Source organism: Nelumbo lutea, chromosome 4 (assembly GCF_056320005.1).
Source record: "Nelumbo lutea isolate HS-2025 chromosome 4, American lotus-T2T, whole genome shotgun sequence".
Classification (NCBI taxonomy): domain Eukaryota; kingdom Viridiplantae; phylum Streptophyta; class Magnoliopsida; order Proteales; family Nelumbonaceae; genus Nelumbo; species Nelumbo lutea.
The window spans coordinates 9,298,980-9,314,370 of NC_142687.1; the positions used below are offsets into that span (position 1 = coordinate 9,298,980).

The 15,391-nt window shown below is 39.5% G+C and overlaps 1 protein-coding gene across 2 annotated transcripts; it reads left to right on the top strand.

Annotated features, from left to right (window-relative positions):
• The first annotated feature begins 8,490 nt into the window (after positions 1 to 8,490).
• LOC148853793 (uncharacterized) lies at positions 8,491 to 15,287 on the top strand. 2 transcript variants are annotated; one of them, XM_088982297.1, is made up of 7 exons: positions 8,491 to 9,024; positions 9,821 to 10,181; positions 10,365 to 10,586; positions 11,778 to 11,951; positions 12,370 to 12,476; positions 13,851 to 14,182; positions 14,512 to 15,287. In XM_088982297.1, exons 2-7 carry the CDS (start codon positions 9,933 to 9,935, stop codon positions 14,994 to 14,996), a joined length of 1,569 nt encoding a protein of 522 aa, XP_088838423.1. In that variant the 5' UTR covers positions 8,491 to 9,024; positions 9,821 to 9,932; the 3' UTR covers positions 14,997 to 15,287. The 2 variants fall into 2 exon arrangements, with proteins under 2 accessions (XP_088838423.1, XP_088838422.1); XM_088982296.1 differs by having other exon boundaries at positions 8,496 to 9,024; positions 9,731 to 10,181.
• The last annotated feature ends 104 nt before the right edge of the window (positions 15,288 to 15,391 follow it).

The window sequence follows — 15,391 nt, forward strand, 5'->3', positions numbered from 1 at the left end:
CCAAAAAAAAATGTAATAATTGTATTATATAAAATTTAATATACATTATACATTAAATTTTTTACATGCCCAATACATATATACATAGGCCTGAAAAAGCCTAGTATGTAGTGCTAAGCTTAGGCCTAGATTCCAAACCCAGGGCTAAGGATATCAATGGACTGATTTTGGATTGGATTGAACGGATTGTCGGACCAATAAGACAATTGGATTGGACCAATCCGATCCAAAATATTTATTAGATTGGACTGGACCTGATTCGTCTCTAATAAATTTATATTGGATTCAGTTAGATTAAGCCAATATCTGGTCTATTGATATAAAATAAGAATATAATTGTTAATGGATCAAGTTTGTTGAGTTGAAACCAATCTAAATTAAAATGAATTTGAACAGATTAAATTATCTGAACATTAAATTGAATTAGACTTCATTCATTTGTAATAAACTCAGATTGGACTGAATCGAATTGAACCAAATCCAGTGGGCCCAGCCTGACCCAATCCATCATCATCCCAAACATATAATCGAGTCCAGATTACATGCCAACAAAATACGCTCCAACACTCTCCCAGCATCGTAGAACACCACACATGTCATACATATCGGGTCGCAATTTTATAGTGAATCCCACTCTTAACGCGAGATGTGCCGTGCAGATCATATCGGTAAAGTGTTGGGACGTTTTTTCTTTTTTTTAAGCACGGGATCCCAACTCTACATAACCTTTTTGCATCGCATCTTTGCATGCTCAGAAATTAAACTGTCAGAAAGTGTTGATGGACCAAAGACGTACACTGAATTTGGCTCCAAAAAGAGCTGCCATAATAAAATACGAGAACTAATATAAAACAAAACAAGTTTACGCAACTCTTAGCACCTATGGAACCAGTGAGTTTGTGGAAAGGAATAGTGAAACTAGACTTTTCCAATAACGATTATAATATGGCCAATAATCCTAAGAATACATGAAAATAAACATATAAGGCTCGTACAAATGCAAATATTTAAACCTTATATCTATACTGTACATATTGGTACAGCTCTGTTTGAGAAGAGTACAGATATTTAAACCTTTTATTTACACTATATATTTATATAACTCAGTTTGGGAAGAATGCAAATATAAATATATTCAGTGCAAAACCTCATATTTGTATCTCTAATTGTTCCATTTATATTGAATATATAATATATTTGTATTTGCACTCTTTTCAAAATTAGTCTTACCTAAAAACATGAAAAAAAAAATCTAGCTATGCTGGATGGTGGCGGAGTGGCCGTCGTGGTGGAAGTTGTGACGTTGATGGCCAGCTTTTGACCCAACGCGCAGTGCTGGCTGAATGTACAGATGTAGAAGTGTTGCCTGCTGAGGTGAGGCTGATTGTGGCCGGGCCGTTGTTTTGAACGGGACCGATAGTGCTGCTGGCATCGCAGTTGTCGAAAGCTGTTTTGGTAACTTCCGCCACGGCATGTTGCGCAATGGTGAATTGGAGACCGATTCACTGAAAACCATAGTATCTATCTATCTAATTAATTAATTGTTCAGCCAAACGTCAGGAGAAGAAGACCCCATGAGGTAATTAGAATCTTACGGAGAGTGTTCCCTACCATGAAGGTCTTCCCAGAAGCCCAAGTGGATTATGCAATAGAGCCACCTGGAGGGACAAGCCAAACCAAGCTGTCTCCGACCATGTAAGTTGCCAGTGATCTGGAACGGGTGGGAGTCGGAGCCGTAGCGGCAGTAACGTTAATGGCTAACTTTTGGCCAAACGCGCAGTGCTGGATGAAGGTGCAGATGTAGAAGTGCTCGCCTTGTGGAGTTGAGGATGATTCTCACAGAGCTGGTTGATTGAACGAAGCCGATAGGGCTGCTGCTGTTGCAGGAATCGAATCCTTCTTTTGTCACTTGGGCCACGTTGTATGCTCCACTGGTGAAGTTGAATTCTGCAACAAGTGATTACAGAAGATTTTAATTACAGTCATAAACGTATTTGATCAAACTTTGTCGTAAGTGGGTGGAGGTGGCAGCTTTGCGCAGAGGCAGACATGGAGGTGGGCGGAGGTGGCAGGTGGAATGGTTTGTAAGAGGAAGAAAATGAATAGTGTTTTTGTTTTTATTTGATATTATTTTTAAAAAATTAATATATTTTAAAATTTTGATAATACTTTTATTGATATTAGAGCCTAAAAGTTGTCTTTATCCGCTATAATCCTTATTTAAAAAAGTAAGTATTTGAAAAAATTGGATGTCAAACGCAAATATAAGCAATTATTTTTAACATACATGGCTTAAATTATTTATGTTTTTCTTTTTTTTTCAGATTTATGTGAAACCTATGAAAATTTACTTCCTTAAGTATCATTTACCTGAATAAGTAATATTAATCTCCTATACAAAATTCCACCATGGAGAAATTAACAACATTGGAATGGAATAAAATTGTGTGTGGTTTTTTTTTTTGACACTAAAGTCATTTTCTTATTTATCGGAGGAGTAAAAGGACATGAATAAAACACAGATAAGTGATTTCCGAAAAGGGAACCAGGCCTAAAAAGATAAAATATTATGAAACAAGAAGGCTAATTCTGATGAGAGAGTTGCCGCTTAAAAACTATAGCTTGGCAAATGAGGCACAAGTCAATGGGTTGGCCACCAATCGGATTGCTTAACAAATTAATAGATTTGTTTAACCGTTAAGCTTAGTTTTGCATCAGCTCCATTGTTTTAAGTTTCATTGAAGGACTTGGCTTGGGATGGGCCGCAATGTATCAATTTGATTCCTTTAATTTATATACTAATCAATTATTTTTCCCTGGAACTACTGGATTTGTCCCAACTCCCAACCCTTTCCAAGGGTTACTTAAGCTTATATAGCTCTCTACTTCTGTTGTCTTTTTGAATATTTTTCTAATAAAAAATTTGAGCTGATCGATGACTGTCCTCTTCTGTAGATGGATAGATGGATAGTGAAGCTGTTCAGCTAGGACATGGTATTTCTTAATTGATTAATCCATAAATCAGATGTCTCGTGTGTTGAATTAAACCTGAAAAGGGTCGCACTCTTGACAGGATCCAATTCACTGAAACCTACCAAGGTAGGACTTTATTAAATACTCTCTAGTTTATAAAAGACAAACTGATTATAAATTTATAATGCCATCAATCTCCATCAATGTTAACTTTTACACTTGACAACTGCCTTGAGACACAGTCCAAGAGCATCTCTGCATTATTTTATGACGAAATAGTCCTCCTTTAGACTCTCAAACAAATCACGGATGCAAATATAAAGTGACACTTTTGGATTATAATTTATAACTAAACAGGTTCTGTGTTCATGGATGGATTGATATTGGCTTTGTACCTTATTCGTATTTCTTTATGTACTTGTTTGCGTGTGCACAGGGACCGGAGATTAATTAGGGTTAGCCTTTAAGGTTACGATTAGCTAAAAATCGGTTTTAGGTGTCAAGGGTACCTGATTACCCGGTTATGATCAGATGTATGTACCACCCGCTATAAATCGGATATGGGTCCTACTAGTTTTGGCCTAATCAATTGGGTCGAATCATAGGGGGGTGTAAGCGAGCCAAGATTATTTGTCGGCTACTCGGGCTCCCTATGCTAAATACTCGAACTTGACTTAGTCCGGTGGTTGGTTGGGTTGAGTTTGAGCTTGGCAATATCTAACTTGAGTGGCTCGCAACTCTAATCAAGCTCATAATAAAATATTATTTTTTCAATATATCTGTATTTATAATATAAAAGTTTTTTGATTTTTTTAAATTAACTTATTTATAATATAAATAAATACATTTATAATTGATTTTTATTTATAATATTAAATTATTTACAAATTTTAATACTTATGTATATTCAATTGGAGTCGAGTCAAGTTGAGCTTGAATAGCTTGTGATGAGGGCAGATTTGGCCCTCCAGTGAAATTGTGACACATGGCACCTCGTGACAACTAGGAAAACACCCAACCAACAAACTTACGAAGTTGGTGACCCACCCGGGCACCAGTTTGGCCGGCCTGGCGTGACCTGCACGCGGCCTGACGTGCGCCTGCGCGACCTGCGCGCAGCACACGCGACCTGCGCGGCGCGCGTGCGCGGCTTGCGCGAACTGCGCACGGCCTGCACGACCTGGCCGACCTGGACCAGCCCTAGCGCATGATCCGGCCAAGGCGCCCACCGACGAACCTGGCCTAGACACTGACTCGCTGACTGACACAGGCGCCAGCTTGACGACCTGATCTAGACACTGACCCGCCGACTGACACAGGTGCCGACCTGACGACCTGGCCTAGACACTGACCCGCCGACTGACACAGGCGTCGACTTGACGACCTGGCCTAGACACTGATCCGCCGACTGACGCAGGCACCCCTCTAACAACCCGGCCCAGGCGCCGACCTGGCCGCCTGACACAAGCGCCAGCCTAACGACCTCGAGGAGTTCACCACCGTACCCCGGTTCTGACAGGATGCGACGAGTCTTACCGTTTGGAGGCTTTTCACCCACCTAACCCGCGAGGACTCCGATATATAAAGGCCTCACCCCCCAAAGGGGAGGGATGGAAAAGAAAGGGAAGTAACCCTGCTCTCTAGCTCTCTCATATTATCTTCAAAGCTCTCTACAATAAGAGTGCTAATTTAAGCATCGGAGAGCCCCCACTGGGAAAATACCCCCAGGACCTCTGGTTCAGTTCTCGTAGGTCCTTCAGCTCCCGCTGCCTACGAAGAGGAGGAAAAGATGCAGTTCTCGGAAGTCCCTCAGCTCTCGCCACCTACAAGGAGGAGGAAGAGATGGAGTTCTCGGAAGTCCCTCAGCTCTCGCCACCTACAAGGAGGAGGAAGAGATGGAGTTCTCGGAGGTCCCTCAGCTCCCACCACCTACAAGGAGAAAAAGATGGAGTTCTCAGAGGTCCCTCAGCTCCCGCCACCTGCAAGGAGGAGGAAAAGATGGAGTTCTCGCAGGTCCCTTAGATCCCGCCACCTACAAAGAGGAGGAAAAGATGGAGTTCTCGCAGGTCTCTCAGCTCCCGCCACCTACAAAGAGGAGGAAAATATGAAGTTCTCGCAGGTCCCTCATCTTCCGCAGCCTGCAAAGGAAAGAAGACCACCTCATGCTGAGGCAGTCGGATTGCGCCGCACCAGGGAGCTCCAACATACTCTAAGGCATCGGCCGCCTAGTAGGGAGTTCGCCAGGCAGTTCGCCACCAGCGAGTTCGCCACCAGGCAGTTCGCCCCCAGGCGGTTCGCCACCAAGGCAGTTCGCCACCAGGGAGTTCACCACCAGGCAGTTCGCCCCCAGGTAGTTCGCCACCAAGGCAGTTCACCACCAAGGCAGTTCGCCACCAGGCAGTTCGCCACCAAGGAGTTCGCCACCACGAAGTTCGCCCCCAGGCAGTTCGCCACCAGGGAGTTCGCCACTAGGGAGTTCGCCACTAGGCAGTTCGCCCACAGGCAGTTCGCCACTAAGGCAGTTCGCCACCAAGGCAGTTTGCCACCAGGCAGTTCACCCCCAGGCAGTTCGCCACCAGGGAGTTCGCCCCCAGGCAGTTCACCACTAGGGAGTTCGCCACCAGGCAGTTCGTTCCCAGGCAGTTTGCCACCAAGGCAGTTCGCCACCAAGGCAGTTTGCCCCCAGGCAGTTCGCCACCAGGGAGTTCGCCACCAGGCAGTTCGCCCCTAGGCAGTTCGCCACCAAGGCAGTTTGCCCCCAGGCAGTTCGCCACCAAGGCAGTTCGCCCCCAGGTAGTTCGCCACCAGGGAGTTCGCCACCAGGCAGTTCGCCACTAGGGAGTTCGCCACCAGGCAGTTCGTTCCCAGGCAGTTTGCCACCAAGGCAGTTCGCCCCCAGGCAGTTCGCCACCAAGGCAGTTTGCCCCCAGGCAGTTCGCCACCAGGGAGTTCGCCACCAGGCAGTTCGCCCCTAGGCAGTTCGCCACCAAGGCAGTTTGCCCCCAGGCAGTTCGCCACCAAGGCAGTTCGCCCCCAGGTAGTTCGCCACCAGGGAGTTCGCCACCAGGCAGTTCGCCCCCAGGCAGTTCGCCACCAAGCAGTTCGTCACCAAGCAGTTCTCCCCCAGAGAGTTCGCCACCAAGTAGCTCGTCACTAAGGCATGCCACCACCGGGTCGAATAACAAGGTACTTTGCCAAAAAATTTTACATCACAAAACATTGGTACGTGGCCGAAAACGGTTACATCAGCTTGTGAGTATCAACTTGAGTCGAGTTTTACTCACATGAATCGAGTTCGAGGCAAATACATAAAACTTGATCGATCTTGAATTGATTTCAAACTTTATATTTATGAATCAAGCTCAATCTCGATCTCGAATAGCTTAATACTTGACTCGATTACAATCTTAATTGGATCTATCTAACCAAGGAAAGGTCACCATTGCCACTGATATCTACCCAAGAAGAGATATCAGTGGAATCTGATTGCCAATCTCTGGTGCAAGCTTTGAAGACAGGAACTATGGATATGGCTTTGGATGCAAACTTTTTGTGCATGGATATCAAACTACTAACTGAAGACTTAACTATATTTTTTAATCATGTAAATAGATTGTGTAATGTTGTTGCACATAAGCTAGCTAAAAAAGGTCTAAAAGAGTTTGGATTGTTCGCCCATGATCCACCTGGGTGGGTCCAAGGTATGGCCAACCAAGACTTAATTAAGCCTTAACTTGTGATGTTTTTGTTATGCTGCTACTTGTTTTAATGAACTTTATCTTGTTAGATTCTACCAAAAAAAATGGGCTGGGTTTGGTCTAATCCGATCCAATCCGATGTGAGTCCATTATAAATGAACCAAGTCCAATGAATATTTTGGACCGGTCCAATTCAATGTCTAGATCATCCAATCTGTTCAAATTCGTGTTGATTTAGATTGGTTTCAATCCAAACCTGGTCCATTGACACCTATATTCTTATCTTATATCAATGGACCAGATATTGGTTTAATCCAATCCAATCCCGTATAAATTTATTACGAATGGACCAGGTCCAATCCAATCTAATAAATATTTTAGACGAACTGTTCCAATCCAATATATCTTGTTGATCTGTCCCATCCATCTAAATTGATTTTAGACTAGACGGGTCTGATCCAAAACCGATCCATTGATACACTTAATTGCAACTGCAGTGAGGTTTCAATTTCATGACTTATCTATTTCTAATGGACCCAATGGGAATGGATCCAGAATCTCCGGTGTGCAGTGTACCTGGACATGGACCCCACAAGCTTTCTTGACCTGGATTCCACCTGTTTGCACCTGTAAGCTTAGAAGGAAAGGAGATTGGCTTAACATAGCTTTCACTTTTCCACATGTATGGGCGTGGCATTAGTGTGAGGCCATGCCATGCCCATTTGCCCCCACAAGTCGAGTCAATGGATCGATCAATGGAAGCCACGCCCGCGCAGAATAAATGGGTTTACATGTTTATCAGTCAAGCATATTTAGTGCACCATTCACAACTTTTTTACCCCACAATCTAAGCTTTTGCTTTTTAAAATGGGTTCGAGTTCGATATCCAAATTCCAAATCATCTTCTTCTGGATAATTTGACTACCGACCAGAATAGAATATACCCTAACCACAAAACCCCACCTAATCCGAAAATATTGCGTGCATCTGTAACCGATGTAGTTAAGTAAAGTATCAAACAAAGGACAATTAACTTTAGCTTTCAAATTTCAACGTCAACAATTACAAATTTACAACCTCTCATCTTCTTGGGTATTTACAATATTGGCCTGGGATTAAGGTGCCGTTTGGTAAGTTTCTTTAAAGAAGATTTTTCAACAATCCAGTCCAGATGATTAAAAGGCATATTGTGTTTTGAGATTTTGTTTTTAATGATCAAAATCTTTTGATAAACAACTTGGTCTTTTATTTTCTATCGAGCTGTTAAATGAAACGTTTTATGGAGTTTAAATTAGCCCCCACAATGTTTTACAGCACATCCTTGTTATATATTGAGAGCATCTCCTGAAGATGATATCATTACTTTTGATATTATCATTGAGAGATGTTCTCAATACACAGAAGGGATGTACTGTGGGACGTTCTGGGGGCTGATTTGATCTCCCTTTTATCTGCAAAAAGATGAAAAGCAGCTTTCTTTTGAAACTTCCTGGTTTTTGACTGTTTTGAGTTTCCACGAGCTTTGAGGATGTGAATGCTTGTTACTTCTGATTTAACAGTCTTCAAAAAATTTAAAAGATCTTTAAAAAAGATTTGCCAAACAAACCTTAATTTAGACTGGGCTCCTCCTTTCGGGCCGATTCTCATAATAAGGAGCGGTTCAGTCTTCTTGCTGTTGTAGTGTTTGGGCCTGGGTTGGACCCGATAATGATTGGGTTTGGATCCAGAGTTTGTGATAACAGGACCGAAAATCACCTCTGTAATAGCCAAAACCCAAAATGCCCCTTTAAAAAAGAATGAATATGATGGTGTGATTGATGCTCCACCAGAAATGTAGACGGTCGAGATACCGAAAGGTGTCACCGACCTAATATTCCTAGCCGTTAGATGCGAGAGTCCTTTACGCCTTCGTCATCCGAAAGAGATTTTCTCTGCAAATTCCTTCCACTTCCAGCGATTCCATCGTTTGAACTTTTGAACTTCAGACTTCGAATGTGATTTTTCACAAGGACGAATGTACCCGGGAAAACGACATCGGTGATTAGCTGATTATTATCTACTTGTAACCGTTTGTTTCTTTCCCGATTCTTATATAAGCAGCAGGAGCCCTTCTCGACGTTCTCGTCAAGCGCTGGTTACTCGGTTTCGAGCAGAGCTTCAAAACCAGAGTTGCAATGGCGCTTGGTTCTTTTACGGTTATACCCCTAACTAGCCATTCTATGGGAATAAACTCGGCTGATTCTCTCGGACCTAACGTTGAAATCAAGGTCAATTTTATTGGATGAGCAGAGCCATACTATCTGAAACTCCAATATCAAGTTCTAACAAAATAAGCTGATCACTCAACAGAACGGTAAGAACTTCTATCATATTGGCGTTTTTCTTCGTATTTAACGGACTTTTCAAGTTTTCTTAAGCTAAGGTTTCTTGTTTCTTACTTTCTGTTTTGCTTCAACTGGTTCATCTATCTGTTCTTGTGGACAAATATTTAAGAATAAGATAAGTGATGGTTTATGAATCAGGAGAAAGGTTACAATGTTTGGTTCTTTTCTGTCGCATTTTCACTGTACATACGAAGAAGTTAAAAGTATTTCAGAAGTTATTTGGTGCTGAAACTACCGGAGCATCTGATTCTTCCTGGAACAGTGTATCCATTTACTTTTGTTTCTCTTTTTTACATGTGGATAAAAGAATTGGGTGTGACGTACCTAAACTTTTTTGTCTGTGTCATTTTCTATTTTTTCCTGATATTTTTGAAATATCATTATGTGAACGGAGGATAAACCCTGTTCACTTTCAGGTGCCTTATCCTCAGCGTTATGTTCTTTTCCTCTACTTTTTTTTTTTGCTCCAATTTTTCCACTGATTCCAATTGAACTCCTTTGGGTATCTCAATCATGGTTTGCAAACAGATAAAATCCTATTCTTTTCTCCTTTTTCTTAGGAGCCCAAACCAACAGCCAGCTTCTCTCGGGACATCGTTCTTATGCCTTGGTTTATCCTCAGATTAGGATAGTTATAAATTGTTACAAATAGTGACATTCTTTATTGATGTTCAGGAATTAAGCTGGGAATCAGATGACCATCACAGCATTCTTTGAGACCGTAATTATGAAGAAGAAATATTTACACTGTATATGGATATGCAGGAGAAAGCATTTTGGAGTATGTGATGTTATGGGTGCAAACTTTTATCAAGGCCATGAGTTGTCATATAATACCCCTGTGGAGATTGATAATATATGAAAGGAAAATTGAGTGATGGATTTTAAGAACCAAAGGCAACAAGAATTAGGAACATTTTTTGTTTCAGAGCTCAATCTTCGTCGCACAATGAACCTAGATATCACAGAAACTCTGTCATCAAGTTTTGAGTTGGATACTTCTGTCATCTCCTGTGCGGAGTTTCTGGGTGCCGACTGCGGGGACACTTTACCTAACAAACTGGAGGTGGACGAAGAACATGATTCAAGATCCAAGCGTCTAAAACTAATGGCCCCAGCTAAACACGTAAGTGTGAGCAGGACTTTCTCTGAAATTATATAATAATTTATAGAACCTTTCCAGTATTTACTTATTTATGTTTGAATTATAGTTATAATTTTTCCAAGTTTCACTCTGTCACTCTTTATGATCTGGATATAAGCTTTAGTTTGGTGCTTGAAACTAGACTGATTGATTTTCTTTGCCCAGTGTTCTTATCTCACCATACCAGAAAATTTGAGTCCTTTAGGATTGACTTTGAGAAAAACTCCATCTTTCTTGGATCTTCTGGAAAGCAAGTTATTTTGCTCCGGTTTTTCATGTTCTGAGAAAAGGACAAATCCAAATGATGGTGCCAGTGCTCCACTAATCAATGGGAAGGCAAAGGCTTCTAACTTCTCTGCTTCACTCCTGAAAATTGGCTCTTGGGAGGTAATAAATTGATTTCTTTGCGGAATGATCTATGCTATTTTATAAAACTTGCCTATCACTATGGAAAATGGTAGAATTAGGATACCAGAGGTAGAAAAACTGCTTAGTTTTATATATGGCATCAACAGAATGCATAATGAATACTAAATCTCTGGTATTCAAAGTGCAAACAGAGACATATTTATTTTATAAGGTCTGGATAAGAGTGTAATCATCTGATTTGGATCTTCTATTTATAGGACAGAGCGGGTAAAATTAGTTGCTTTTGTTATTTTCAAATAAAATTTAAAATCTCCTTGCCATTCTTTGCAGTCATCATTCTCTTTTACAGATGCACAAAACATGCCTGCATATAGTCTTTTGTGGCAGTTCAAACAGACGCTTATCTATTTTGTTAGCTGTGGATATGGATGATTTTATGTTAGTTGGATCTTCCTTATAGGACACAGTGTCTAAGTCAGTTCCTTTGCTATTTTCCAAATGAAATGTTAAAATCTCCTTGGTTTTCTTTTGAGTCGTTATTTTCTTTTATGGATATATAAAATAAGATATGCCTATTTGTAGTCCTTTATGGCAGTTAAAGTTTTCGTATAAACCGATATTTTAATGTAGTCCTTTTGTGGCAACTGCACTGCCAATGCACTGACTAATTTATACATAGACACACATAATGCAGTTATTTTTTCTAAACCCTAAATTTACTGGATGGAGTGGCATCTTAAAATTTTAAATTTTATATAGAAGAAGACTAAAAAACACCTTTGTTTGGGGAGAGGGGATGTTCCAACCTTACCCAGTCCTTATAAGTGTATCTTCTCAAAAACCCTTCCCACAAGCAAATCGGAGAACAACAAGTGGGGGCATAAACCTTTAACCATTACAACCGATTTAAAATGAGAATACAGAAAACAACATACCAAGTTGCCAAGTCTGATATCTGGAATGGCCGGTTTATCTAACCTTACAGTCCCTGTTTAATGAATCATAATATGCTTTCTTGGGTCATTTACCTACAGCAGAAATGAACAAGAAATGTCACTTGTTGAAATCAGGAATATTTGGTTTTAATGTTCTTTTCAAAAGCTTCCTTTTCAACCATACTTTGCCTCCATGCTCTTGATTAGAAGCACTAAATTCTTCCTTGTACTGTCCTTGTTAATATAAACTTTTTTCCATACAATTTACTCACAGCGTGTTTCACGGTACGATGGGGAAGTGGTGGCAAAATGTTACTATGCAAAAAGGAAACTTGTATGGGAAGTATTGGATGGAATGCTCAAGAACAAAATAGAAGTGTTATGGTCTGATATAGTTTCCATCAAAGCAACTTGCAATCATAATATGCCTCAGACACTTGAAATAGAGGTAATTGGAGCAAACTCAGTTCTATTACAAACTCAATCTCTGAATATTGGGATATACTAGATTATGGGTCATCATATCATTGTCATGTAAGCATGATAAGAGGATTTTGTCGCAAGGGATATTGTTGTTGATTATCCATTGGACGTCAACTTTACATTTCTTATACCATTATTTATTTTTCACTTTTTTAGTTTCATAAGCTGGTAGTTGAGATGCACCATCTTAATTGACTGACTGGATTCATAAAGATTATATACTGGCAATCTGGCACACAAAGTTAGAATATATTAACAAGACTTTAATTGTGTAGAAGTAGGATATGATTGATATGTTTCCATTAAGTTTCCATACTAAATTTACTTTTACTACTCATTACTAACCAAAGACATTTAAACCTAAAATACCTTTGAACTTTCAGTTGATGAATCTGCCTTTGTTCTTCCGGGAGACAAATCCACAACCTAGGAAGCATACTTTGTGGAAATCTACTGGTGATTTTACTGGTGGGCAAGCATCAATCTTCAGGCAAGATTCTCTGGGATTAATTGAAACCATAACATTGCATTACTATCAATTGCTTTATAATTATCAAATCAAAAAGTCCAAAACACATTTCAGAAAGGATTTTTAAGCATGGACTACCACCCATAAAGCAGAAAAGACCTGCAACTCTTGAAGGAGTCACCACTCCAAGCACTGTGGCAGATCTTCCCTTTAACTGATAATGCCTATCCTCTTTAAATGATTCAATGAATCAACAAAAATAACAGTGCATATGTTTATTAGAGACCAGTTTGTCAATGGTGCAAAGTCCATCTCAATTTTGTCCTCTTGGTGTTTCATTGACGCATTAAATCCAATAAGGATGTCAACCAGACCTGGCCTTAGCCTGATAATGTAGTTTTTAGCATGTTTTTATTCCCTTGGATAAAGGAATAGAGGCTTAAAAGAAGATGAACGGACAAATCAATAAACAAGAGCACAATGGAGTAGTGAAACCCCGTCGAGTTGAATATCCATTTTCAACATTCCATAGGGGTCAAATACTAATAGGCTTTACATAGTTTTCAAGGTGTCTAAGCAATTCTAGGCGACACTGGGGCGCCTAGTCGCCTAGTCGCCTAGTTGCCTAGGCGATAAAAATTTTATAATTTGAAAAACTGACTTTTAGCTAGTTTCCTAGTTTTATATACCATCAGCATGTATGTTAATTGAAAAATAGCAATTCTCTTTATTAAGAACACTAAATTTCCTCTAAAAATGTGGCAAATCATCACACCTAAAAGATAAAAATCTTTTACATATATTAATTTCATTATTTTCAAAAATAATACTACTATAATAAGTATTTAATAGAGCAAGTTCATATTAATTAGCAGCTAAAGAAGGTTATTAACTTTATATGATAAATATTCAAGATGGAAAGTAAAATAGAAAAAAAAACAAGGATGGAGTTTCTGTTTTATTTAATTAGAGAGAATAGAAAAAAATAACTTTATTATTCTATTGTTTCTTTCCCCTTTCTTTTCTTTTCTCTTCTTAAAACCCTTTGATCTTTTAAATTTCAATAGTAAAACATTAAAACAAAATATAATTGATATATAGCATATAATAAAATGTATTAACACATACATTAATAAGATACAACAATATAAATGATATTATAAAAGGCGCCCGCCTTGTCATTTTTGTTGCCTAGGCGGGCGCCTAGTTGCTAAAAGTCAAGGCGTTTGGGCGAGGCGCCCAGCCAAGGGCGCCTAGTCACCTAGGCGACACCTTGACAACTATGATGCTTTGTATCCATATATAACTTTTGTATTTTCCTTGTTTTCATGCAGCATTCATGCTATCAACTAATAACACTAAATTAATGTTTTTTCCTCTCTTATGTGGTTTTAGGAGACATTTTCTGCAATTCCCTCAAGGAACTCTACAGAAGCACTATGAGAAGCTTTTGCAGTTGGATGACAGACTGCTTTCCCTTAGCAAGAAACCTTACCCTTCCTTTGATTCCCCATTTTTTGATCTGGAAAAGGTACAAAATCATCACCCAAATGATTATAAGTCATTCAGATTGGAGGGACAAAATTCAAATCTTCCGACCGAGCTGCTTGGCTCTGGGAATAATGATGGCTATTTGGAGGAGTTCCATTGCTTCACCATCTCAAAAACAAAACTTCCAAGGCAGGATTTGAATCTAGAAGACAGAACTGTTGCTTCTGCTGAAATAGGTTCTGCCAGCTCTTGTTCTCTATACCTGATTTTTGTTTTTATTATCATTGTCAGTATTATCTAGTACATTACTAGTAAAATACTCTTCTTTTTACATAATATCATATATGTATATATTTTCTTAGCTTTTATATCCCAATGTTAAACTCTATTAGTGGTTTTCATTTGTTCTCTTCCATTAAAATGGTCAATCTTGAACATTGCTAGGACTTATATGTAGAAGAAGATTGAAAGTGTGCCTTCTCAGCCTATTGGGGTCCTAGTGGACATAGTTTTTTTCATTCTTAATCTTGTGTCTTTGGTAATACTAAAAAAGAGTTTCTTGCAGGACATGATAACAGTTGTTTAGCTCATGGTACTTCAGTCTCAATTGAGAAAGCATTCCCCACTGTATTTGCCTCGTTACCATCTTCAATGCCTGATTTTGGTGCAGTAGGCTTGACCAAGTGCTACAAGTATATGAACAAGAGAACATATGAAGGAAAAGAAGAGATATTGGGCTACAATCTAGCCATGTCAGAGATTCCTGAATGTAAACTCAATTCAAAGGTAAAATTTGACTCCACCTCTGATTTGAAACCAAATTGCTGGATCTCAGAGATTCAAACCAATTGGAATCCAATCAGTTCATGGAAAGAGGTTGGCTACAAACGTGAGATGGATATGTACTTCAGTAGTGGATTTTCTTATTCTGAACAGATAGGTAGCACAGAAATTTTGGGCAACTGTGATGAATTATTGGCAAATATATCTTGTGCCACCACCTTCCCTGTTTTTGTTGTAGAGGATGAGGAAGTACCTAAAAGGTGGTAAACGAAGTTGTTGACTGGGTACCATGGATTTGAACAAGTAGATGACTGGTGGGTACCATGGATGTAACCAACACATTTCATACACGTTTGAAAGTTGCATCTTTCTTTTCTTTTCTTTTTATTGTTCTTTCTGTAATTGATTAAAGATGTAAGTAATGAATTATACAAATATGTACATATCATAGTATGAAAGGAAAACAGCTCCCATTGATTGGGTGATGTAATCATCGAAGTGATCCATATGGTGGATATAAAAGAGCTTAATTAGAAGTGTTTAGAAATTTGCAGCCAATACTCTATAGATTGATGTAGACTGACCCTAATTGCAGGATGTTGGTTGTATTAAGTTTCAGTTATCTCTAGTCTTTTGATAAATTCGACTGAAACAGATGATAA

Excerpts from the sequence above, each read along its gene's own strand:
- LOC148853793 (XM_088982297.1), top strand. The coding sequence starts at position 9,933 with ATGGATTTTAAGAACCAAAGGCAACAAGAATTAGGAACATTTTTTGTT. Across the intron at positions 11,952-12,369 it reads CTCAGACACTTGAAATAGAG|TTGATGAATCTGCCTTTGTT; the intron begins GTAATTGGAGCA and ends TTGAACTTTCAG. Across the intron at positions 14,183-14,511 it reads TGTTGCTTCTGCTGAAATAG|GACATGATAACAGTTGTTTA; the intron begins GTTCTGCCAGCT and ends AGTTTCTTGCAG.